Source organism: Sebastes umbrosus, chromosome 3 (assembly GCF_015220745.1).
Source record: "Sebastes umbrosus isolate fSebUmb1 chromosome 3, fSebUmb1.pri, whole genome shotgun sequence".
NCBI lineage: Eukaryota > Metazoa > Chordata > Actinopteri > Perciformes > Sebastidae > Sebastes > Sebastes umbrosus.
In genome coordinates, this window is record NC_051271.1 from 30702710 (window position 1) to 30729965 (window position 27256).

General features: G+C 41.2%; 1 protein-coding gene across 1 annotated transcript in view; it reads left to right on the top strand.

The window, feature by feature from the left end:
• Window positions 1-21651, top strand: part of xylt1 (xylosyltransferase I) — a 103987-nt gene extending 82336 nt beyond the window's left edge. Inside the window, 3 exon segments of the mRNA XM_037764802.1 lie at window positions 5682-5880; window positions 15029-15362; window positions 20371-21651. Coding sequence (XP_037620730.1) covers window positions 5682-5880; window positions 15029-15362; window positions 20371-20693 — 856 coding nt within the window. The 3' untranslated portion in view covers window positions 20694-21651.
• Window positions 21652-27256: the final 5605 nt, after the last annotated feature.

The following is a 27256-nucleotide window of genomic DNA, read 5'->3' on the forward strand; positions in this document are numbered from 1 at the left end:
GCAAGGACATACAGTATATCATCTCCGGAAAGAAATACAGTCGTAACTTGAGGTACAGATTAAAAAACTTTGAGAATTCTGGAAATACTGTCAGAGCAACAGGAAGTCTAGTTAAACGACCTTGTGGGTTTTTTCAAACATCGCCAGGTGTTTATTTTTTCGGAAAGTCAGATGCTCTGTGACTTGAATGTAATGGTAATACATGAGAGGCACAAACTGGGGCTAACCCAACATTTCTATATTATGTGTCACATATGCTGTCATATAATATTGTAGTCCACATTTTCCAAGGCTTAATAGGATGTCATAATTGAACACACAGTGTCAGACAGCCGTGCTTGGTCTGTGACATGTTCTTTCATAAATTAATCACTGCAGCATAACTGGGTGGAAGCCATGAATATTACACTCTTTCTCATAATTCTTGGCGTAATATACAGACAAAAAGGCATTACTAAAAAATTTCAATGTGTTGCAAGTGGGGCTGTCAATCAATTAAAATATTTAATCGTGATGATCGCATGATTGTCCATAGTTAATCACATTAATCGCAAATTAATCACACATTTTTTTCTGTTCAAAATGTACCTTAAAGGGAGATTTGTCAAGTATTTAATACTCTTATCAACATGGGAGTGAGTTAATATGCTTGCTTTATGCAAATGTATGTGTATATTTATTATTGGAAATCAATTAACATCACAAAACAATGAGAAATATTGTCCAGAAACCCTCACAGGTACTGCATTTAGCATAAAAGAATATGTTCAAATCATAACATGGTAAACTGCAGCCCAACAGGCAACAACAGCTGTCAGTGTGTCAGTGTGCTGACTTGACTATGACTTGCCCCAAACTGCATGTGATTATCATAAAGTGGGCATGTCTCTCTCGTGGGTACTCATAGAACCCATTTTAATAATTTAATAATTTTAATAATACACTATATCTCATAATGCTTGGTATAATATACAGACAAAAAGGTATTACTAATAATCTTCAATGTGTTGCAAGATAGGTGTATGATACTAGATTCTGAGCAAACATCAGGAACTCATTAATGTGAGCTACAATGAGTCACAGCTGCAGTGAGGCATTGTTAAGATCACGCAGGAGAAGGTAAAATGAGCCTCGTGATTTTCTTTAATTCAGCCACACTCGGGTTTACAGGCCTAATAATTAAATACACAGCGTGTGTCTGACGTGGCCTTATTTGTGTTTTATTGATCTGGAACTTTACCGATCAAGTCAAGTAATTAAAACCGATCAAGGTCACAGCAGATAAAGTCCTCACTTCGACAACACATGTCTTATTCAAGTCAAGAGGCCTTTTCCATTTCCCAGTTTGTACATCCTCGGTTCCTTTCGCGAGGACAGAGGAGTCGAGGCAACAGGTATTTAACAAGTGAGACAATGTTGCCTCGGAGTCGTCATTTTAAAGCGATGTCAATTAAATATGGCATGTGGCACCGCTGCAGCAGCTGTCCATTGTTTTGTTATACCGCTGTATTTTATGATCAGGTCAGATGAGCAGAACAGTATTCATGACAACTTATAGGCTATATTTATTTAATATTACTAATTCAATTCACAAAGTGGCATAATGTGACAAGAATGAACGGATGTCAGGATTTTTTTTTTAACACACACATATTACATCCTTTATATATTTTATTGTGAAGCACTGCAGATGTTTGTATGCAAAGTACTATACTATATAAAAAAAGAGTGACATTATGTGAGTGATATATATCATCCTACACACAACACATTGCTGTCTATATGACATCATGAAATTCAGCAAATTAGAATGTAAGAGAATGTTCGGAAACACTTCATTTTACAGGTCCGTAAATTTCATGGTGATTAGGTGATAATTAGCAAGAAACCTATTTGAAATTTCTTTGGAATTACTGCCATATTACCCCAATATTTACCTCAAAATTGATCAAAAATTACTTTATTATAAACATTATTTAATAATTACATGCTAAAATGGCATATAATCATTGAAATAGGGCCCTCAGGCTTGAGAAGCGGCCGTGTGCTGCTCTTCATCGGAGGAGGAAAACCAAAACTAATAGAAAAACACTTCTGATCAGGCACAAATCTCACGATTGTGTGACTAATTGTCTACACAAATTAAACCTGGTAGCTAATGTAATGATTCAGGTAGTTTTTTTAAGAAATTTTAAATAAGTTATTTGCTAATTATCATCTATTTATCCGCAGGCATGGAAATAAAGCATATAAACTATCTTTGTATTCTTTTCCTGGAAATGAATAAATTAATGAAATAAATTACCAGCTATTGGGAAATAACGGAATATAATTATTAAATAATGTTTATAATAAAGTAATTTTTTATACATTTTGAGGTAAATATTGGGGTAATTTGGCAGTAATTCCAAAGGAATTTCTAATAGGTTACTTGCTAATATCACCTAATTACCATGAAATTTGCGGACCTGTAAAATGACGTGTTACCAAATGTTCTTATTGATATAATAATTTGCTGTCAGCAGCTGTTTGTACTTGTAAACATCATGTCACGACTATAGCACTTGAATTGGGTGTAGCCTACATTCAAGATAAAAACACAAGTAATATCAAGGTGAAATATCATTAAAGAACGTGGTCAGAACAGCGCCTACTGAGACGCTGCACAAACAGTGAAGGGCAGAAAGTTTGATCATATTAAATAACTACACCTGATGAAAAGAAAAGGAGCAGTTACATTTGTAGAGTCCTGCCATGGTTTGAGATTATTCCAACTCTGTGTCGTGCCTGTTTTACGTCGTGGGTGCCAAAAACACTTCCGCAAAGGATACACCCCTCTTCAAGATGCATTTTAGGAATTGGGATGTCTCTCAAGATGGAGCGCTGAGATCGATTTCTGGGTCACAAACCAGAGGAGCGAGGAGGCACAAAATCGGGAAATGAAACAGCCCTGATCTGAGGTCTCAAGTACGGCCACATATAGCGTGCGTGTGTGTGTGTGGCCCCACATATTTTGCATGCATGTAGAATTCAGATGTGTTACCAACAGATGGGCGGGTCAGCCTCAGTGTGAGACTGGAGCAAGGGAGAGGAAAAGGCCACAGAGAGGGATTTGGCTCTTTTTAGCAGCCCGCTGTGACTCGATTGGAGCGACTGCGGAGTAAAAAGCCTGAATGGAGCTTCTGTGCAGGCTACGCCCCGACCCCTTCCCGCTGCCTCTCACACTGGCAGCCACGTCTCTTTTGGGAAAGACGGAGCAGGGGGGGGGGGGAATGAGAGTTGAGGGACGAGGACAGAAAGCAGGATGAAAGAAGGAGAAGAGGGGAGAGGAGAGGAGCAAAGACGAGGGAAAGACAGATGGGGAAATAGAGAAGAGGATAAAGGGAGAAAGGGAGCAGGAGGGGAGGGGAGTTTGCTCGGCTCTCCTTGTGGGTGTAAATATTTGCTGTTCTGCTTGTCAGGGTAGCATTTACCGGGACGGGTTGACTCCTGGTCCTTTAGTGGAATACTGATGAGGCCATGGGCACTGGGGAGCAGGGAGGAACAGTGTGTGTGTTAATCCGTGTGTGTGTGCATGTGCAAAAGAGGGAGAATAAAGACGAATTCAAGGGAGACGAAGGATGAGGAATCTGGGCGCGAAGGAGTCAGGACGTGTGCAGAGAGCAGCTGTGGAGTGTTCCCCAGCAGTGCCCACCCTGGCCCCTTTTTCGTTTTTCCAGAAGTCACTCGGGCTGGCTGCCCCGAGGGCCGACCCTCTGCCACGTATGAAGCCACATGCAAACAAACAACAGACTAATCACAGGGGCAAGACCTTCATTCGGTTTCAGCTGACTGGACTGACCCAGTTCAACTTTTTGTTTCCGCAAAACTTGTAATGTGTTTAGTCGGATTGTCTGTGTGTGTTCAGAACTCTGACTAATCTGAGTCCGCTGCCAACACCGCCCATGACTATTCTGTAATTTTCTCTAGCTTAGCAGAGCACTGTGGTCTCGACCGTCAGATGTCTTCTTTAACCATCATCTCCACTTCAGAGCCAGAGCACATGACGAAGCAACCAGCACACAGTAAAGCAATTATTAGCATAGAAGAAGTTTGTCATTTACTTACTTTGAGGTACTTGGGCTTTAATTAACTTTTCACTAGCTCATTACTTATCTTCAGTGGTGGAAGTACAGTTACTCAAGTACTGTGCTTAAGTACAATTTTGAGGTACTTGTAATTGAGTATTTCCATTTTCTGCTAATAGTTCTACTCCACTACATTTATTTGACATCAGTTACTAGTTACTTTAAAGATTCAGATTATTAATACAAAATATAAATCAACAAATAAATGATGATGTATTAATATGGATTAACCTACCTGGCAGTATTTAAAGTAATTGAAATGAGTGCTCCAGGGATGACGTATTTTTGTAGGCCAATCAGGAAGTTAGCATCACCCTGATTCCCTCGACAAAAAAAGCCAATGGGATTTTTCCATTGGCTTTTGGATTATTGCAGAAAATAAGCTCTGTGGCAAACACACGTTTATGATACTTACACGTTTTGTTCAGCAAGATAATCTTCACAAAAGAACACCACTTCTATGATTTTGATTTTATGATTTTTGAAGTTTAAATGCAATCACCAGAAGTAAAAAGCTAACTTTAGGCTATAAACAAACTACACCACAGTCACATGAACGTGAGTAAACACAACAAGGCCGTAAAGGCGGACGAGTCGGCGGGATGACATTTAGTAGTCTCATTTAGCCACTTTTTTTAGATACATAATGGCTTCAAAATTCAGGAGTAAGATATTTACTGATGTATTTTATGTTGTAGAACAAAACGTTTAAATCTCTTCAGCTTGTGTTAACTCCGCTTTCGCCTGATGTCAGCTGGGATCAGCTCCAGCCCCCCTGGACCATGAATAGGATAAGCGGTTACAGATAATGGCTGGCTGGCTGGATGAATGGATGGATGGAAGGAAAACCCATTGACTTCCAGACGAGGGAACTGGAAGTGCTAAAATGCTAACTCAGTTCCGGGTTTTAGGATTCACTCCTGTAGCACTCTATTAGCCCCACCTTTAGCAGCTGCAATGTTAATGATACTATTAGTGATACATTAATGTATCACTAATTATAATCCAGTGATATTTTGTTTTTCTGAAATTGGAAATTCGGTACTTTTACTTTGGCGCTACTTGGGTACAGTTTTAAATGCAGGACTTTTACTTCTAACAGAGTACTTTTACACTGTGGTATTGCTAGTTTTACTCAAGCAAAAGATCTGAATACTTCTTCCACCACTGCTTATCTTCGATCTACTGCAGCATTTATGTACAAGCATAAAACTCTCTAAGCGTGGGCATAGCAACCAACAAGCAAAGCTTAATGGGAAATATCAGTGCACTGTACATGTCTTTGACCAATTGGTTTCCTGTTAAAGGTCATTGAATTAATGTCCACCATGTCACACACTCACAGAGCACATTGACTCCCCACTAATCTTCACTGTGAAGATACATTAGCATCCGGCCACATTAGCATGTCCAAGGTTCCTTCCAGACGTTATCCAGATGAATCAAGATACTCTCCTCCTCTTACACCGCTGGCCCTGCGAAGCGGCACAGCGGATAGGTCAGCGGGTATCAGGTTTGCTAATGGATCCTCGCTCTCTCTCGCTGCTCTGCCAGGTACTTCCCCATGGGCCACCCGGTGTCGGTGCATCTCTACTTCCAGTCGGAGCAGTTCCAGGGCTACCTGGTCAAGCACCACGCCACCAATCTGGCAACGAGCAAGCTGGAGACCATGGAGACCTGGGTGGCACCCAAGAAGAACTTCAAGCTGACCGCTCCTCCCAGCAGCACATTCAGCAGGTTGCAGTTCGCAGAGGTGAGTCATTATATTGGCCTGCGTGGCGTGGCGTTTATTTTTTTAATTTGCATTGAAGTCATTTGTTTGGCACGAGCCGCGAAACAATCAGTCGGTCATTGCCAATGTCAGGAAATGAGTTCCATTAAAACCCTAAGCACCGCATAGGAAGCACACACACAGCTCTTCAGCATATAATTAGAGGTGAGACATACAGCTCATTGCCATGGTGGCCTTATATTCATTGCTATGGCGACCTTGCCAAGGCTCATAGCGGCGCATCCCCACACAATTAAACCGGTGCCTGTAATGGCCTTGTAAAATGTAAATTGATTGAATTCATCCAAGTTTATAGGGATGAGCGCTTCATGTGCTGCTTATTTGTTGTTTCCTAATAGAACGTCTTCTCACCTTCACACTGGAATGCTTCCCTTGATTGTCTTGTTATGTTAATCTGTGTTTCTGTTTACCACGACGCCTGTTTAGGATACAGCAGCTCGGCTGTGATGTGACAGCCACAGAGTTGTCTTTTTAAAAAGGGACAAAATTAACTGAGTGAATGTAAATTGACCTTTTTCTCTGGTTTATCACACACGGCTTTGTAGGAGGCAGAAATGCCAACAAACTTGTGAATGAATTTGTTTGCTGTGTTTGTGCCGGTGAATCACGCTCGTACACCTGAGGCCTGTACTACGAGGCAGGATTTGGGGTTAGCGAGGTAACTTCAGGGTGAACTCTGGGTTTTCAGTCTTACGACAGTGGTTCACTTCTTACCGGGGTAGATCGCCATGGTAACTTATGCTGAACACCTAACCTGCTCCGGAGCAGGTTATGTTCCAGATAACAGATCACCTCGTGTAAAAGCACCGCCTACTGACCAATCAGAGCTCGGTGCATTGATCTCATGATAATATTCAAGATTCAAGAGTTTTATTTGCCATTTGCACCTAAGTACATTGGAATTCTGAGCAATTTACACGAGTCAGCTTTTTGAAAAGAAAAAGTAGAAAAGGCACAAGGTAATTGTGGTAACAAACGAAGAAGTTACAGTCATAATCCAGGCTAAAAACAACACAGTTTAAACTGATAAATGCAGGAAGGACAGCTGGCTGTAGGCTGTGGGTGCTTACCTCTTGTAAGTATGTTTTTCTATTTATTTTTTTATTTGCTCCAAAGTCCGTTTCACACCGCCGGAGATGGGTATGCAGCTGAAAGAAGGCTGAAATAGGCATACACGCCACAACATTATCAAAGGGCATAATAAAGTGTGTCTATTCATCCGTTTTATTCTGAAATCTTTTTATAATGTCACTGCCCCATCTAGACGACTAGATCTGACTTTTGAGTATTCCGTTAAAATTAATAAGTTTTGTGAAGTTACGCATTCACGCATCTGCAATTTTTTTCTTTTGCCAGCTCTCCTTCCTGCATTTGGCAGCTTCAACTGTGTTACTTTTAGTCTGGATTATGTGTTTACCTTCTTCGTATTTGTCTAATATTATAATTTGCTCTTGGTTTGTAAAATGTGCCGCTCTGCTGACAGTAGACTTGTCCATGTTTCTCATTGGTCAGATGCTGCAAACCCCGCCCCTTTTATGTGAACGTGCTCAGAGCCAGATTGAGAAACCCTGGGTTGATTTACTGAGTTGATAACCACCGTCGTAGGACCGCTTAGCAGGAGTTAGGGTTAGATAAGCCAGATAGCGTTGAACTGGCTTCGTAGTACAGGCCTCAGGACGCACCTCGCCATGCGGGGGTCCTGTCTCACTAAGCCCCGTATACATGTCTCGCCCGTGAAACCGTGAGTGACAGAGAAGCGATGTGGGCTGTGGCTTTTATCTGGTTGCTCAGCCTGAGAAAGCATTCACTGTCTGGCACCGTGCAGTGGCTGTCAGTCAGTCAGTTTGTCCATCTGTCATTCAAAATGCGAGCAGAAAGAGCTTGAATAAGACAGCACAGCGTAGCAGCAGTAACTCAGCGCTTTTTGTCAACTTAGCAGATATGACCCATTATACTAAAGCTATATGCCGGAGTTTGCTAGATAAACCATATGGTTGGCTTAACAATGTGTTCCCTGTCCTCCTTTAGATATAAAGGAAGACAGATATGTCTTTCTTTTCACTCCTCTACTGCCGCCTCCCAGCTGCCTTTATAGGCCTTTTTACAGCATGATTTAGTGTAGGACCACTTACAGCCCACACAGTTAAAATTAGTATTTCACCTCAAGTCAGACTTGACATTGAGAGGTATATTACTCTTTGTTGGACAAATCTTTTACAGTAGAATGACTTTGACTGATGGTTTAGTCCTTGTTCTACCGCAGTGTATATACACATGCATATTGTGGTAGAGGAGGACAGGGGGTGACAAAATAACAGGAACACATTGTGATGTAATGTAACCCAATACAACAACCTATGGCCTTGAAAATTATGAAAGAGTGGAACCATAGACTGTAAACGGCATTTTGGCCTTCGCCATCTTGGTTTTTGCAACCAGAAGCGACATGAGAGGGTGGAACTAAGTACAACCGAACGCCGAATAAGACATTTTTAGTGACCAAAAAGGTTATAATTTACTTTCATGAACTGAAAACACACTGTGAAAGGGTTTAAGTTGTAAGACGAAAACATGGACAACACCCAAACCGGACAACGCCATGGTAGCGACCTGTCAATCACAAGACAGCCCCGCCCTAAAGCATCCCCTGCTTTATGGTCTATTTGACTCTAAATGGGACCATAATTTACTAAATGAACATCAGATGAACACTTGAAACCAGTGATTGAGACCATAAACTCATGTTTACAATGTTTACTGAGCTAACAAATCAAGTGAGAAGTAGGGTCATTTTCTCATAGACTTCTATACAATCAGACAGATACATCTTTTTGCAACCAGAGGAGTCGCCCCCTGCTGGCTGTTAGAAAGAATGCAAGTTAAAGGCACTTCTGCATTGGCTTCACTTCTCAGACCCACTGGCCCACTGGGATCAACATTTGTCTGACATAGTCTCAAAAATGTAATATTGAGCTTCAAAAAGAAGAAGGATACTGCAAGGTGTTCCTGAAAATCTTATGTTTAAATATGCAAATGAGGCATTATTTTATCAAATATGTGCCTATTTGCAAACATTTCCAGAACAGAATTCTGAACATTGGCTAAAGCCAGGTTCAAGATTTTTGTTTTATTTTGTTGACATGTTAGAGTCAAAGCTTTTTACAGCAGAAATACTGGATATCTCTTTGTTACACTCCATAAATCAGAAAATACTGTCAGCAGCCATAAAAAAAAACAATTTTCGCCATGTTTTTAGGAATAAAATGTTGTATAATCAGGCTATGAATGATATATGAACAAACCCCTCTGTAAAAACCTTCAGCAAGTGGAGATATCTGGCTCAGAGTATGAGAGAAAGCAGCCTTAAAAGATAAAAGATAAAATTACATACATTTTGAAGACACTACAGGTGAATAGGGTAAAAAACATGAATTAATAGATATCACCATGAAACTTCCTCAGTCAATTATTTACATTAAGACAATTATTTTTTGTATTACAATTTTTCTTAAAATTTGTCAATATGCAAATGAGGCATTATCTAACGCTAACGTTTTGTGAATTTAGGAGAAATCTACACACACAAATAGACAAAGTGAATTAAAATAAACACAGAAATGTGGATTTTGGATGTTTTCTTTCCACTAGTCTGAAAGAAGACGTGTTATGGAAGCAAAATAACCCCAAATCTCAAAATTGAACAGTGCACAAAAAAACGCTTTTTGCCTGGAGTGTCTCGCCTCAAGAGTAATCATTTAATTTACTAACAAATCTCCAAAATCAGAGCCTAAAAATTGGATTTTTATTTCACATGATATTTATCAAGTAGAGCCTCAATCTACAATTTTATCACCATGCTGTAAACATGATGTGCCTGACACACAAATGTCTTCTTCTAAGTCTAAAAGAGTGGTTGATTTAGGGCACAGACAGTTTGAGGAGAAGTTGTTTTTTTCCTGGAAATTGAATTAAATGCGACTGCTTCCTGCCTCATCTGCAAGAAGGAAGTTGCTGTTCGCAATATAATTTCAAAGTCTCGGCCAGGCTAGCTGTTTCCCCCCCGTTTCCAGTCAGCTCGGCTGTAGCCTCATATCTATCGTACAGACATGAAAGTGCTATCGACCTTCTCATCTATCTCTGCAAGAAAGCGAATAAGCACATTTCCCAAAATGTCAAACGACTCATTTTAAGTCGGTTTTGATGCATCACAGAAAATGTCCTGTTCTCTGTCTTGCACTCTCTGTTCCCCGCCCTTCCTCCCTCATCCCTCATCGCTCTGTATCTTTATTAGCTAGCGTCCGGCCGTCTTACCCATAGTCCCTCAGTAGTGTAAACGTGTCCCAGGGGAGTCCTCTGAAGCTGCTGGCGAGCACCTGTGTTTGATTACCCTCACAAAAAGTGCCACTAATAAGGCTGTGAATAGGGCCTCGAGGGGTGTTGGTGCCCTATGGTTTTGAGCAGGGCCAGATGTAGACTGGGACTGTCCATGCTGCTGCCCGATTAAATTGACCTGTCTTATTTAATGGAGGTGTGGGCGCCGGCAAGCCGGCAGGAAGGTGAAAAGGTCTGCAGGGTTGCCGGGTCAGATGGAAGAAATGGAATAGAGGTGAATTATGAGATGGGAGCGTTTTATGTTTTCCATTAAATCGGGGAGGGAATTTAGGATGAAGGAGGATGACACGAGTAATATAGGTAGTCGACAGCAACCCGGTCTCACAGGAAGCCGTAAATACCACGACATTAAAGGAATATTCCGTGTGTCATGAGTATGCAATTTAGCCTTTTCACGTGTCATTTGTATGCCACGCAAAGGTCCGCAGTTAGGTTTAGACAAAACCACTTAGTTCAGGTAAGGGAAAACATCATGGTTGGGCTTAAAATAAGTACGTAAACTAGGTCAAATACGCGCGGGAACAACGTAACCCAACTACAGAAAACATGTTACAGTACAAACGTCAATAAAAAACACACGACGATCGTCATGTGACAAACGACACTAACGTTACTTACAACACAAAACACCAGTCAACAACGATCTCGAACACGGGTCTCCTGTTTAAATGTCTGGTGTTTGTTGGGCCCATCCACCTCCACACCCACCCACCACGAGTGGTCTTTCTTGCTTTTTATACTGCGTCACTAACTCTTACCGTAGCATTTATGCGCGGATGCATATGCATTATCGTGGCATTCACGCTTTTACGTGCGACCGGGCTGTCGACAGGATTGATGAGGTGTATGTGTAGAAAAGTTAAATGCATATAGTCATTATCAGATATGAGTTTCTCCTCCTGTTTGCCAGGTCAACAGCAGAGGATAGATGCAGGTTGAATCTGCTGAAATTAACAGTCAGTAATTGCTGCTTATGAATGGAAGATATGAGTATTTGGTTCAAGTGAGTAAACAGTGGGAGTAAACAGGCCAGTAGAGAGACGGGAGTAGCTGAAAAAAACCCGGGGTAGAGGTCGCAATGAGGTTGTCAGATCAGCATTACTTCCACAAAAGTGTGTTCTCCTAAGTACCGCTACGAGCGAAAGAAGGTCATAAGCCTCCTACTTGGTGAGCGGTCATGAGGCTTGATTGGGTATTGGTCTTAAGCCAAAGCTTAGAAGCAGCAAGGTGACAGGTTGAGTGTGGAGGTCATTGTAAACTGAAATGGGCCACAAGTTAATCCCATGTTGACCCACTGCCATACTGGCCGAAAGCATTTCTTGCTACTGGCGGTGGCTTCGTCTATTATACCTGTAGACATTCCTTGAGAATGTAGTTTCTGCAAACTTTTAGCTGATGTGGAAACAATGCCGCACTTTTGCGTGGGCATAAAGACCTCAAGCTTTCTGCATAGAAATACAATAGGTCAATACAATATGTATTTTAGAATTTGTTTAGTAGGAAGTGTCTTCTTCTGCCCGGTATTTCTGTGGCAACCAGGGTAGGGATTGAGCTTAATGTTAATGTACAGTATATACGTGTGTTGGTGCAGGGAGTGGAAAGAAGCCACTCGTCTGGCCTGAAACTGCTCGAAAAAAGTGGAACTTGGCACCAGTTGTGCATAATTTACGTTGCACTTAGTTGATGTTTGTTACCCGCCGCCGAATAAACTATGGCCGAGAACCAGATGCAAGTCTCGGGGGGTCCCTTCCTACCCCACAGCATGTGAATATTGTCAGAATCTCCCTCTCACAACTCTAACTCTAGTCGGCCTCCTGCAGGCTCTCTCCCAGTGGATTACAGTGAGATTCCTCCATCAATACTCCCTTCATTTCTTTCTGGCGCTCAGAACGAGAGTGCTGCCAATCAATCGGGGATGTAGTGTGCGTGCCAGCGAGTCGGCCTTGAATAAAATAATGAGCTATAGAGGTGCCAGACAAGAGAGTTGATTAGTAATTTAAAGAGAAAACAGCCAAGGTCCAAGGTGCAGAAATGGCACAGGTCAGTCCAATAATTGAGATAAAAGCGAGGTGTCTTTTATGGATGGCCAAGACACACACACACACACGCACACACACACACACACACACACACACAAACACACACACACACTCTCTAATTTATGCATGTAATGTCTATTTATACTGTACATTGCAATCTCGATTCTCCAAGGATGTAATACAGAGTCAGTTCCAGTCAGTCATTGATCGTCCAGCGGGGTGAGGCTGTGTTAATCAGCTACCATTGTAAGGATGAGCGCTTCCTAAGGCTGCTATCCCTCTCACATTTCTGCCAACACCCCAGACATCTTTCACTCTCTGTGTGTGAGTGTGTGATTGTGTGTGTGTGTGTGTGGCCTCCCCCTCCATCACCCCATCTCCCCCATCAATCTCGATCACTCCACGTGTCTCATTTTGCATACCGCACCGTTTTGCGATCTCTGCAATCCAACACACACGGATCGCGCCTCTTCAGTTACAGATCTGACCGCAGTGAAGACATTAACAGCAATTAGCTGGACTCATGTTTTCATGCTGCTCTTGTCATTTGTTCTTCCGTCCTTTTGTTCTCTCTCAATCTTTGTAGAGTGACCGAATCAAGTCTTCTATTGTCAAAGTTCAAAAGACATGACCTATAAAACTCAGTTCAATTAAACAAACAAACGTGTGTGTGTGTGTATGCTAAATGTTAATTATGTAAGCTTACGGGATGTAATAGTCTTAAATTGGCTCAATGTTCCACTGGCAGTCCTCCAGTGTGCGGCAGCAGGCTGGCAGCTATTTCAGTGTTCTGCAGCCAGAGGCACTGTATGTCTCATAATTCACCAGAGATATATTTGACTTTAGTATTATCTGTTACATTTTTATATTCAGTTTATTTATCTCAAAGTTGTCACAGAGAATGAAGGATTCTCTGTCTTTGTTGACGCACTAAAACCTTAGTTTTATGGAAGTTGGCACCCGAGACCCCCTTTTTTCTGTCAAAAGACTGCATATGATGTCAGTATGTATGTTGTCTTCTAGGGCTGGGACGATTCACCTATCACTATCCCGATACTTGGGTGCTGATTGGATATTGCGATTTTTAAGTATTGCGATTTGTTATTAGACTTATTGTGCTTTTTGTTAACTTTTTATCACTAGACCATGGGAACAAGTTGAATCATACACTTACTTTGGAAAATATCTAAATTAATACAGTAAAAATGTTTGATTTTCAGTACCTAATGTAGTCAGAGATGTCCCGAAGTCAGATATATCAGTCATTGTCAGGCATTATTTATTCATTTTTTTCCAGCAATTCAAAAATCAAAGAATAAAGACATTTCCCTCACAACTTAGTGGTATTTTTTTATTTTATTTATAAGGGACATGTAATGTTTTATACTTCTGGTGAATATAATCCAATCAATCTTATTTCCATATATATCTTTTGTATATACAGTTCCCTTTGTAAACACCTTATTTTGAAAGAAAATGGACTCTTCAAGTCCATCGCTAGCTCTTCGTCAGCTCTGTTGTCTTTATACATCCATGTCAGCACCATCGGGGTCGTTTAAATGCATTTAACATAAATGGCACTATATGAGCGCTACAGTTGAAGCTTACGATAACATTACCTGTCCATGACAGAGTTAGCATGCAGCTTTAGCCATGATGTCTAGCTCTGCTTTTCCTGGCAATGTGTGAAACTCAAAGTGTTTCCATACTTTACTGTGTGTGTAGTGTTTACCACGTTGGATTTAAAATGTGAGGGTTCAGGTAGCATCCACGTGGACCCTCTGCCTTTTTCTACTTTCTCGTTTTGGCTCACTGCGGTTTGTTTTGGTTGACGGATACGGAACGGATATGACGTCACGTTACTCAGACTACAACAATAAAAGCGGTAACGTCCTTCTTCCTTCGCATCAATTCAAGTGAAGCAAACATATCAATTCTGGCATTAAAAAATCGATTTCAAAATCATAAAAAAAATAATTGCTATACATATGTATATCGATTATTTCCCCACCCCTATTGTCTTCCTCTGTTTGTTTGTTTCCTTTTAACTGATGTCAGGTTGTTATCTTCTCCACTGTGTTGAGGACAAACACTGCTCACACTGGATCCTGCTGTTCATTGCCTTCCTCCTCTCTTTCTATCTCTGAAATGTGTTCAGAGAGCAAACAGGCATGCTTTTGATCTTCACCCCCCCAAGGGGATGTGGTCGGGGTCTAGTCATGCGCCTTCCTCAGCCTGCCTCTCATGTTCCTTGTCAACGATATACTCAGGCATACAGTACCAGCGACTGTGGACAAATAGACTGAAACGTGCAGGAAGAAACAATCAGGCTTGTCAGCTTCTGCATATTCTAACGTTATATAACGGCTGTGTGGAGGGTTGGGCTAGCGGAGTGTGCTGCTGTTTGATGAAAAATGCATGCTGGAGATTATTTCCCATGATAATTCAGCGCAGATATTGGTTATCTTAATAGTCAAATGGTGGTGCATGCACAGAGTATGTTACTTATTTATGTTCACTGTGCACTACTGGGGAGTGAATGTATATCCCCTCATCTCTTGAGCTTTTTGCTGTCGCTCCTCTCCTTGTCTTTCTCCTTACCTCATTCTGTCACTCACTCTTGTCTTCCTTTTTCTCTTCCCCTTTCATTTCCTCATTCTCCTCTCTCCCGCCGTCAGATCGGCACTGAGTGGGACGCCAAAGAGCGCATGTTCAGAAACTTCGGCGGCATGATGGGCCCGATGGACGAGACGGTGGGCATGCAGAAGTGGAGCAAGGGTCCCAACGTCACCGTCACGGTCGTGTGGATTGACCCCACCAACGTCATCGCGGCCACCTACGACATCCTGATCGACGCCAGCGCCGAGTACACCCACTACCGCCCGCCGCTCAACCAGCCTCTGCGGCCCGGCGTGTGGAGCATCCGCATCCTGCACCACTGGAGCCCAGTGGCTGAGTTGCGCTTCCTCATCGCCCCGTTGGCCTTTAACAAGCGCCAGCCCATACGACAAGGTGAGAGAGAGAGTTTCAAACAGCCTCTCGTGAGGCTTATTTGTAACGAGCCATTTATTTCGGCTTCATCATAACACAAAATTACTATTGATTGTGTTATTTGTACAAATAGCTTTGTTAGAGTTATTGCACTTATGTGCTGTTCCTCAACAAATAAACATTCATCAAAAAGTACTTAAGGTGTCACTCTGAATGCCAAACATTTCACTGCATAGTTAGATGTTAGATTACTTCTGCTCCCCTGCATGTCAGAGGGTAATATAACATTGTACTTTATACTCCTACTACTACATTCACCTGACAGTTACTTTGTAGATTTAGATTTAACATAATCCACACAATTGCAATTATCTGTCTTCTATCTTCTTCTTGTCCTATTGAGATGTAAAAGTTAAGTTTCTTAAAAAGTGAAAAAACTAAAAAGCAGTCACTGCAGTGGGGGAAATTTCATCCTGTTTTAATAGAACTGGTTTCATTAATTGTCTAAAAAAGTGCCATTATTTACATGATTTGAGAGCAATAAGCTCCTTTATTCTGTCTTCCATCAAAAGTCCCCCATTTATTTATAGAGTGGATTTCTATAGAAAAAAACGTTGGAAATAATCTAACTAGACTGGCAGATTTCTTCACGAATAATTTTTTGAGAAAAGACTAACTACTGTAATTGAGAATTGCTTAGCAAATTTGTTATGCCTCCACGCTAGCAACAGCCGTGGCCGGAGGTATTATGTTTTCGGGTTGTCCGTCCGTCTGGTTCATTCTTGTGAACGCCATATCTCAGGAACGCCTGGAGGGAATTTCTTCAAATTTGGCACAAACATCCACCTGGGCTCAAGGATGAACTAATTAGATTTTGGTGGTCAAGGGTCAAGGTCACTGTGACCTTATGTCCATCCCATTCTCGTGATATCTCAGGAACGCCTTGAGCTAATTTCTTGAAATTTGGTACAAACGTCTGGTTTTGTTTTGGCCCCTGTGATCCCGTCCACTGCCCATTTCGACATCCCGTTGCCATACAAAACAAATTGGCATACAAACACAGCCTTCTGCAGCCATGGAAGCAAGCAAACGAACTGGATCAACAGAGATAACATTAACATTACATTCTACCCGACCTGAAAAGCCTCGGCACATCTCCGTGCGCAGCTGGTTATCAAGGCAGCGAGTATTTGAGACACCCAGCCGGTGAAGTGATTCCAACTACTACTGGCCAGAGGCTAATGCGGTCGTGTCCAGAAGGTAACCCTCAAACAGCAAAAATTTGCACTAACTGGTATCATTTATACCGGAGGAACAGACAGACCGCAGCTCCAATTTTTTGAATTTTGACTACTGTTACCCATTTTAAACGCTAGCTCTCAGTCCTACATATTTTGACGCCAAAACATGCAGTATGTACTTTGGCCAAAATTTTTATATTGGGATTTGAATACATAAGGAACACCAATGTGAAGCTACAGAATGATATCAAAATTAAAAAAAAAATCAAAAATAATAGACCTGCCCTTTAAAGGACGACCCGCTCTACCCACTGAGCTAAAACTGCCCCAGAATGGAGTTCACTACATGTTTACTAGTACTTAATAAATCTATGATGGACAGGCTTATTTTAGCTTTGAATCTTTACTACACATCAGTGGTTCATATAGGATGTTGATAATGAAAATACAGAGCTTGAATGAATACACATAGTGTTTATGTTTGACAGATTAAGTCTATATTCAGTGTACATTTTCCGTATTAATCATAGTGTCACAGAGTGACTTTGCATTTCCTGTGAAGTAACGATATCTAGTTTAGGTGCTCTAAATGTCTGCAGACACACACACACACACACAGACACACACAGAGCGCCTTGTATTTGCAGCGATACCCTTTCTAATCAAGCCTCTGGGTCTCTGCAGACCCTGGTTGTTTGTCATCAAGTCACCCTTAATAACCCAGTGAGCTGCTCATACACACTAAACAGAATGTTAAACAACAGCGCACTTAGCCCTCCAAAAACAATGACACAATTAAATCAATCAGCCAGCATGGATAAGGGGCAACGCTGCATTGTTGTAGTCCGTAAGCAGCCAGTTTGCTCTGAAATCACAGGAGAGTTGAGACGCTAGCTTCGGCATAATCGCGTCTTTCTCCGTTTAGTAATCTCACTGAGCTGTTTTAATGATGAAGAGAAGCAACAAATAAAGTAACAGCTTTTGCCTCCAACCTGAGTCTCAGCGGGGCTGTGGGGGGGGTCTGTTGTGCAACAGTGTGAGTTAAATATTCATCTCTGAGTTTACGGCTATTTATGTTCATTATGCTCCGGCTTCCTGTTGATGGGGGGAAAAATTTGCCTGGTACGAGTTAAACAGTGTGTCACCCCGACACGTTGTTTTCTCTAGTGTTGTAGCTCAGTTATAAGATTTGTAGAATCAGATAAAGTCAGTTTCCAGTTTATTAGGTACAGGTCTTGATTCATTAGTGATTTGTAAGTGACTTATTGATATAAATGCAAAAATATTAGAAACAGTCCTACCATAAAGCAATACAATTCATTCTGCAACCCAAAATGACCATAGAGATGAACCATTTTTTTATTACAAAACCTTCAAAATCTTACTGAAGTAAAAGTACACAAGTATTATCAGCTAAATTTACTTGAAGTAGCAAAAGTAAAAGTGCTCATTTTGCAGAATGTCTCGTTTCAGAATGTGATATTATAATATTGTATATTTTGTTGAACTACTGATGTGAAGCAGCATTTCACTACTTTAACTGGTAGAGGAGGAGCTGATTTTAAATACTTTCCACAGTGTTACTCAAGTCTCCCGTAGACCAATACGTCATATTCAATGAGGTAATCGTATGTTTTGTTCGTGAAAACTTAATGTGAAAAGTAACAAGTGACTCCAATCGTCATACATTTAGTGGAGTAAAAAGTACAATATGACCGTTACCACCTACAGTACTTCAGTACCACCACTGCCTGTTGTATTAGACCACATTAGTTTTATCTAGGTGTAACTAATAAACTGGAAACTGAATGTACTTTACATTTGTAAGCGCAAATTAATTGCACATTTTTTATCTGTTCAAAACGTACCTTAAAGGGAGAATTCTCAAGTATTTAATACTCTTATCAAGATTGGAGTGGGGAAATATGATTGTTTTATGCAAATGCATGTATATATTTATTATGGAAATCCATTAACAGCACAAAACAGTGACAAATATTGTCCAGAAACCCTCACAGGTACTGCATTTAGCATAACAACTATGCTCAAATCATAACATGGCAAACTGCAGCCCAACAGGCAACAACAGCTGTCAGTGTGTCAGTGTGCTGACTTGACTATGACTTGCCCCAAACTGCATGTGATTATCATAAAGTGGGCATGTCTGTAAAGGGGAGACTCGTGGGTACCCATAGAACCCATTTTCATTCACATATCTTGAGGTCAGAGGTCAAGGGACCCCTTTAAAAACTGATCATAGTAAAAAATGTAGGCCTGTTTTACTCCTGTGGTTGCATACTTAAAGTCACAAACCCAATCTTCCTCTTGCTAATGAAAGCTAATTCATAAGTCATAAAATGCACCTTTATTCAATTCAGCACACTCCAGAGTATTCCTTCTACAGCTTCACTTGGTCTGGTATGACTAGCAGCTTATGGTGGCTAATGTAACGACATTATTGAGTCAGTTCACTGACTTTAGGACTCTTCACATCCCTATGTGCGACTGATACACTACATTTTAGCATTCAACAGATAAACAATTGACTTTGTTTTATCACAAAAGTAAAACCTAGTAATCCTCACCAGAAATAAATGGAAATGCAATGTTCCAGTATACTGTAATTGTAACTTGTGGCTACAGTTCAGCAAAAGTGAAATAGTCTCACTCTATGTACAAACCGAAAATATTAATAACTTAGATTCCTTGTTGCCTTGTGTTAGACTTTGTATTAGAATGCCAATGGATTAGGGAGTGGCAGGCTCCAGTCATATATATGGATGTGTTTGTGGTTTACATCTTGATTAAGGATTGTGCCTTTTATTCACACCTCATAGGAAATGGGGTAGGGTTAAATCATAAACATATATTTTACATATTTTGCAATATAAGGACACATAATTATTAGCTGTACAGAGTTATCTATGTTTTAAGTGGAGTTTATAGTCATCATGTAATAATCTGGTGTGTGCTTGGCTGACTGTGCGTTGTAATGTTTGCTTTCGTCTTAGCTGTTCCATCCGCCTGCCTTTAATTTACTGCCATGTCTGGCACCAGGTTTCCCTCCTACATGCAGTGCCAGTAAAAGTTTATGACGTGGCCTTCCACCCGCATTGGCAGCGGCAGACGCATGCATATGCACGTGCACAAATACACGTTTTTATACACAAACGCAGAAGTCTGCACAGATGCATGACTTCATTCAGTAAGACCCGCTGATACCACAAAGCTAGCTGGCATGGTATGAACATCGCCTTGCCTGGTGTTGGAGCACCTCATGTCTGACTGCATCTTTTTCTGTCACCAGTGCATGAAAAGCACTGATGTCTGCTCAGCCATGCTCGGAGAGGATGGCTAGCGCCCCAGTTAGAGTACCAGTGAGGAATTTACAGCTTCAGTGGAGCTCGGGGTGGAGAAAGTGTTTTAAGGGGAAGTTGTGTCTACGTTTTTCTGCCTTCCTGCTGGGATTGACCGTCATGGGAAGAAAGAATGAGGGCGCGTCTGACCGTCAGCATTGCAGTGGTTTGACATACCACATCAAAGAATGGGATTTAGGTAGTCCAGTCGTAAAAATCAATCCAAGCAAATTAGCAACCACTTTAAGCTTTTCGGATAATAATAAAGCAAATCACGTTCTTTGCTTTGATATTTTACAATTCACGTCCCTCTTTTTCCTTTTCTCTCTTTTCCTTCAACTCTTTTCCCCTTCTACAATCTCCGTCTGACCACTGATTATCAACTCTTCACACATCATCATTCTCTCTTTCTTCCTTCCCACGTTTCTCCAGAGGATACCCTGAAGCTCCACAACGGGCCGGCGAAGAACAGCTACATGGAGCAGAGTTTCCACGGCCTCAACCCGGTGCTCAATATCCCAGTCAGCCTGGGCTACGTGGAGCAGGCCAAAAGGAACGCGGCCCTGACCGGCCCGGAGCTCGAGCGTTGGTCAGACAGCCTGGTGGGCGAGTTGTGGGAGGCGGCCGACATCTGCGCCGTGGGCCCCACCGCCTGCCCGGTCATGCAGGCCTGCCCCAAGAACCCTTGGAGCTCCCTGAGCCCAGACCCCAAATCCCACCTGGGAACACCGCGCGCAGACGGGCGCATCAGGTAGCAGCGAGGCCTCCAGCTGGACGGGAGGCCGCGGCACAGGAGATTCACTGTTGATTTTTATTTATTTAAGGGGTTTGCTGCAGGTAGGGGAAGTAAAAGTGTTCTTCCTCTGTCTCGGGAGGAGAAGAAAAGAAAAGAAAAAGTGGATTTTTTCAGGAGGTTGGTGAGGGTGTCTGGACAGAAAGCGAGGAGAATGATTTTCAGATCCTCCCACGGGGTTCCTCCTTTTAGGGGATTATGCTGGCTTTGCTATTTCAGTTTCTCAGTGTATTTATTTCTCTTCTCATGGCTGAGTTTTACTGTGATCAAACGTTGCAATTTTCGAGCATTTATTTTGCTGCTGAATGAATTATGAAGTCAGCTTTTAAAGCCCCGCACGGGGCACTGCGGTCATGTGACACTGGTAGCAGACGAAGCTCTGCTGCAAAAAAGGCCTTAGCTGTAAGACATATGCGAGGAGGTAGCCTGGTACTGAATTAAACGTGCCTCCTTAAGTGTTTGTGAACATAAACTAAATAAGAAGATATCTGAGTGGTCAGATGTACCCAAACAGTCGGAGGGAAAAAAGGATATTTTGATACGACTCAAATGCAGCACCATTAAAAGCGAACTCCCCGTTTATGGAGAAACTTTGAACAACAAATATTTTAGCATTGATAAAGCCAATTACTTCAAAACTTGAGTTTCTGATAGTTCAGTGACTCAGTTTGTCAATCAGTAGAACAAATCAGTAACAGCAGCACAACTTCTCTCAGTTCAGTGCCTGATCAGGATGGGGAACTGTTGTGGCCGAGCAGCCGATTAGACCGTCGTCAGGCTGTTAAATGGACGTTATCAGATAAGCCCCATAGATGTGGGTCAATAGGGGCCTACTACACCCATTAGTAGTTTTTATCATCCATTCACATGGTAGATCACCAAAAGAAGGTTTAAAAGAACACGACAGCGACCTCTAGCGACCGTAGTTATTATGACAGGAGCAGAAGCGGAAGTCATACGCTGTAGTATAGACAGTGTGAAACTCAATAAAGGGTTGAGGATGGAGGGAAGGATGGGTCACAAAACAAAGGGTTTTTGCCCAGGAGACCCAAGTCCGCATCCTGTGTGTTGCTGTCTTTGTGTTCTTAGTTATTTTAAGCCAAAACACAATGTTTTTTTTGCCTAAACCTAAAGAAGCCTTTTTTGTTTGTGTTCAAAACGTAACGTTTCATGCAGTTTTACAACATGTTAGAACGTGTTGCTTTTAAGTTTCACTTTCACTTTTACAACGTAGTAGGTCCCTATTGACCCACATATATGGTGCTCATAGCAACTAATAACATCTATTTAATGGCCTGATAACAGTCGAATCGGGTGGGCCGGGCTAACCATCTGCTGCAGAACAGATCGTATATATATGGAAAAAAAGAAATGAATAATACAGAGGCCTTTTCAGGATATTTAAACCTATTTGGATTATACTAAAAATTTAATGTAGACATTTTAGTGTTCTAAATTCATAAATGCTTCATTTGTGGTTGTTGTATAATAGTATTTTAAGACTTAACATTCATGTAGTGTAGGTTTGTTTTAATAGAACCCAGATGTGACAGGCAGAGGACAACAAGAGAACTGCTTCGTCCGTCTCGGTTTTCTTACCAACCTGCCTCAAACTTGAAACACAATTATCTCAAGCTGACCTTAAAATTCTCATTTTCGGTGTACATTTTTTTACTTTCTTCCAGTCATTTCAATGACACTTTATGTTGTACATGATTATACAAGAAGTCTCAAAAAATTGTGTGAATGAAGGGGGAGGGAGTCCATGAGTCGCTATTTATTTATAAGTTTATATTAATACTGATATTTTTAGTCAATGACTAAATAACTGCGACGCTGCCTTGGCAGCATGATAAATATTTTTTTGTAAAGAAAGCCGCCTTTATTTACAAAGGCCAACACCCCAAACTTATACTGTACCTTTTTATGGCCCGCACCTGTGTGTTAGTCAGTGTTGTCCTGTCTGAATAGATCTTGTCTTGGTTTCCTACATGGCTGTTTGCCGAGCGCATCACAAGAGAAAGCCACTCTGACCCGTGAGGTCAGAGGTCAGCTGTACCTAACAACCTCGCCAAACAGCGAAGGGGAACAAAAACACTCTTCACGACCGAACGCATTGGAACAACGTCTGGATCGAAGGAGAAACTGCTTTTCGGTGTTTTATGGTTCACGTCAGTTTCAGAATGATAGTGAGTGGTAGTGATCTTCATGCTGTGACAATAACGTACAATTTCAAGTGAATATTATATCGTGTCTTGATTGCAAAACGCATACTTAATTAGATCAACTCTATCTACATTTGAAGTACCTTTTCTGCCATCAAGACAATCTCTGGAGGGTAGCTCTGTACCGCAACACATCCTGAACAAGAGGTACGCTCAGATATTTGTTTTACTTTGAAATAAGTGTCATCTGGAGCCAATTAGGAGTTCAATCTGTGATTGTCAACATTGTTTAGCCACCACACGAGCTAAGTGAGTGTTTCTGCACCGGCTAATTAAGAGACATTACTGTTCATTAATGTCAAGTTCACCTTGCCTCTCTGTCGGATGTGTCAATTGCTATCACTCCTTCCCTCTCAAATCTACACTGTTTTCTGGGGTTGGGTTGTAAAGGACAATTTAGTTTTTTTTTCACTGGCCGGCTTCTGCGGCCACCTTTTAACTTCTAGTGCCACCGTGCTCAGAACAACTACTTCACACAATACATATTATTATGTAAGCTCAATGACAGTTTTGGAAAAAAGGTGAATTAAGTAAATGTATCTCAATGTGGAAGTCCTATTTTGTAACAAAATGATTAACAAATGAAGAAGATGTACATAGGTATTTTGTATTGAAATATTGTTTCAAAGGTATTGTACATGTAAATACAGATGTGGTAAAATGACATTGAATTATTAAGAGTTTTTTGAAGTGTCAGTAACTGGGCACAAAGAGTGAATTGATGGTGTTTATTGATCAAAAGTACATAACCCGTTTCAGTGTTTTTGGACAGCCGTGACAACAACCTTGTCCTATTTGCCTCTCAGAGAAAATCACATGCCAGATTGTTGTTGTTCTTGCTGGAATGTATTGTCGAGCAACTGTTGCACAAATTTCTCTGAACCAACGTTTCCCCCCGTTATTTTGTTCCGGGGAGGCTCTGTGTGCCTTAGCTGACTTTTAGAACCTTCTCTGTCCATTAAAAGAAAAAAAACTTTTATTTTGTTATTTGTTTTGATCTTATGTGAAGAATACCATGAGTTTGTCGCGTGATTCACTGGTACTGCAACACCAAAAAGATGTCTGCTGTTGTATATATCATCAGGACTTCTGTCTTTATCAGCTTTTATTTTTTTTCTTCCCTTTGGGGGATTTGTTTTGTTGTACTTGACTGGCTTGTCTTACTTTTCTCTGACTGCTTTTTGGAAATAAAATTATATGGAAAATCAGCTCTTGTGGACTGAAAACATTAAGTCTGCTGAAGCATCGTTCCACCATTACACTGCTGTTGCTTATGAAATACAAGTTGCTTTGCGAATGAAGTGCAAGTCCATTTAACTTTGTAACATTTAATACAGTGTATTTTTATTCACTCACAGAGATCTTTAAACTTGAATCTTATTCTATCATTTTATTTTCAGGGATATCCATATAAAGTCCTAGTGGAAGGAAATTAAGTTAGTTTCAACTGTCGGGATGCGGGGGCAAGCGGGCTTAGCAGGGAATTGCAGATGTCCCTCTCCCCAGCAACGTTTTCCAGCTCTTCCTGGGGGAAGACATAATCTCTCCAGCGTCTTCTGGGTCTATCCCGGGACCTCTTAACAGTTGGACGTGCCCGGAAAACCTCCAAATGGAGGCGTCCAGGAGGCATCCTGATCAGCTGGCCTCTTTCGATGCGAAGGAGCAGCGGCTCTACTCTGAGCTCCCTCCGGATGTCTGAGCTCCTCACCCTCTCTCTAAGGCTGAGCCCAGCCACCCTACAAAGGAAGCTCATTTTGGCTGCTTGTTTCCGCAATCTCATTCTTTCTGTCACTACCAAAGCTCAAGACCATAGTTAAGGGTTGGAACGTAGATGGGCTGGTAAATCGAGAGCTTTGCCTTCCGGCTCAGCCTCCCTCCTCACCACAACGGTCCTGTACAGTGCCCGCAAAACTGCTGATGCCGCACCGAACCGAGCCAAAGACTCACTCCCCAGCCGAAGGGCGCAGTCCTTCGTTTACCAGCAGAGCACCATGGCCTCAGACTTGGAGGTACTGACTCTCGTCCCGACCGCTTCACACTCAGCTGCAAACTGCTCCAGTGCGTGCTGAAGGTCATGGTCTGATGAAGCCAACAGAACCACATCATCTGCAAAGAGCAGAGACGCAATTCTGAGGACCGTAAACCGGACACTCTCCTCATCCTGGCTGCGCCTTGAGATCCTGCCTATGAAAATCACAAACCGAAAAGGGACAACCCTGGTGGAGGCCAACACCCACCAGAAACGTGTTTGACTTTGTGCCGAGTATACGGACACAGCTCTCACTTTGGTTATACAAGGACCAGATGGCTCGTAACAGTGACCCCATATTCCCGCAGTACCCCCCACAGGACTCCCGGGGGACCCGATCGAAAGCCTTTTCCAAGTCCACAAAACACATGACGTCACAGTCGTTGGATTTTCCCAGAAAAAACATCCCGCATTTTTCACATCAAAGCAGTCTATAGGCTTACGTCGCAGAAGGTCTCATTTCACACAACAACCTGTTCACACAATGGCAATAAAAAACAATTAAAAAACATTACATACAGTCCCTTTAATGCCTTAAGTATTTCCCTCAGTCAAACTGAGGGAGTTGAATTGTTAACTGTGGTTACAGCTAGTTGCTTCCATATGTTTTCCACCAAATTAGCTTCAACAGTTGTCTTCTAGCAGAGATTCTCACCCAACGCCCACTTCATAACACTTTAATATGCGGCCACAGGCAATTTCAAATGAATGATGACTTCCTATAAACGTGACAAACCAAGTCATATTATTCAACCATAAACACGGTTATGAAGTGCAGTTACACTTGTTGTTACAGCATCTGAGAACAAAAGCAGAAACCTGCAATAGATAGGGAAGCAAATCTTATTTTTTTGTTAACTCTGTGTGTGTGTCCCACAGGCTCTTTACCACGACACAGCGCTGTTGAGTGTTTGACAGGCCTTGATCAAAGGAACACTACAGTGGCAACAGATCCCATTTACTGTCCCATAAGACCTGGGACAGACGGCCTAATTAGTCCTGACTTACTCTGCTGTACGCTTCAATTTGTGTGCAAATGTGTTTCCTGAGTAAGCATGTAAGTGAGTCACTAAGTGAGAAAGCAAAAAACATTGCGTGCAGGCTCACATGCATGTGTGGGCGTGCCGGATAAGGCGGATGTGAAGAGAAATGTGCAGCCTTGTTCACCCGCAGCAGGATGAGCAGTGTTATGTTTGTTCGACTGTGATGTGAAACACTAAAAGCTATGCTGCTATGTTGGGAGGAAATCACTCGCATTAATGGCAGATAAACACTCTGATGATCGTTTACAGCTTTTAACTCAACCTCAATGACACACATGTTGCTTGATTAATTAGCACCCCTTAAACGGAGAGAGAGATTGGAATAACAGTGATAATAGGCGTCACTCTCACGACGGTAACATGGCCATCGGCACACTGAGCAGGGTGGATCACACCCATGTTAACTGATAATACAGATAATGTGTAAAATGGATGTTTTTTTTTACCCTAATGGATTACCCAAATTGTATTTCTTGTAAACATAAAAATTTAACTTAATTTATACATAACAAAGAAAAATTATAGGTCTAAGTTTTTTTTGTTGTTTTTTTACATATTATACCATGACTTTATTTCAACAACTATACTATGACATTTTTTCATGAAATCTTTCGACATACTATACTATGACAATTTCTTTTTTACATATTATACCATGACTTTATTTTGACATACTTTACTATGACTTTTCAAAAACAGTTTTCGACATGCTATACTATGACCTTTTTTCATGAAATATTTCGACATACTATACTATGACTTTTTTTCGAGATACTTTACTATGACTTTTTAAAAAAAAAATTCAACATAATATACGCAGACATTTTTTTCATGACTTTTTTCGACATGCTATGACATTTTTTTTTTTTACATATTATACCATGACTTTATTTCGACATACTTTACTATGACTTTTTAAAAACAGTTTTCGACATACTATACTATGACATTTTTTTCATGAAATCTTTCGACATGCTATACTATTACCTTTTTTCGTGACATTTTTTGACATGATATACTATGATTTTTTTTCATTAAATTTTTCGACATACTATACAATGAATTTTTTTTTTTTGACATATTATACCATGACTTTATTTCGACATACTTTACTATGACTTTTTAAAAACAGTTTTCGACCTGCTATACTATGACTTTTTTTTCATGAAATCTTTCAACATACTATACTAGGACTTTTTTATTTTTTCAACATTCTATACTTTGACTT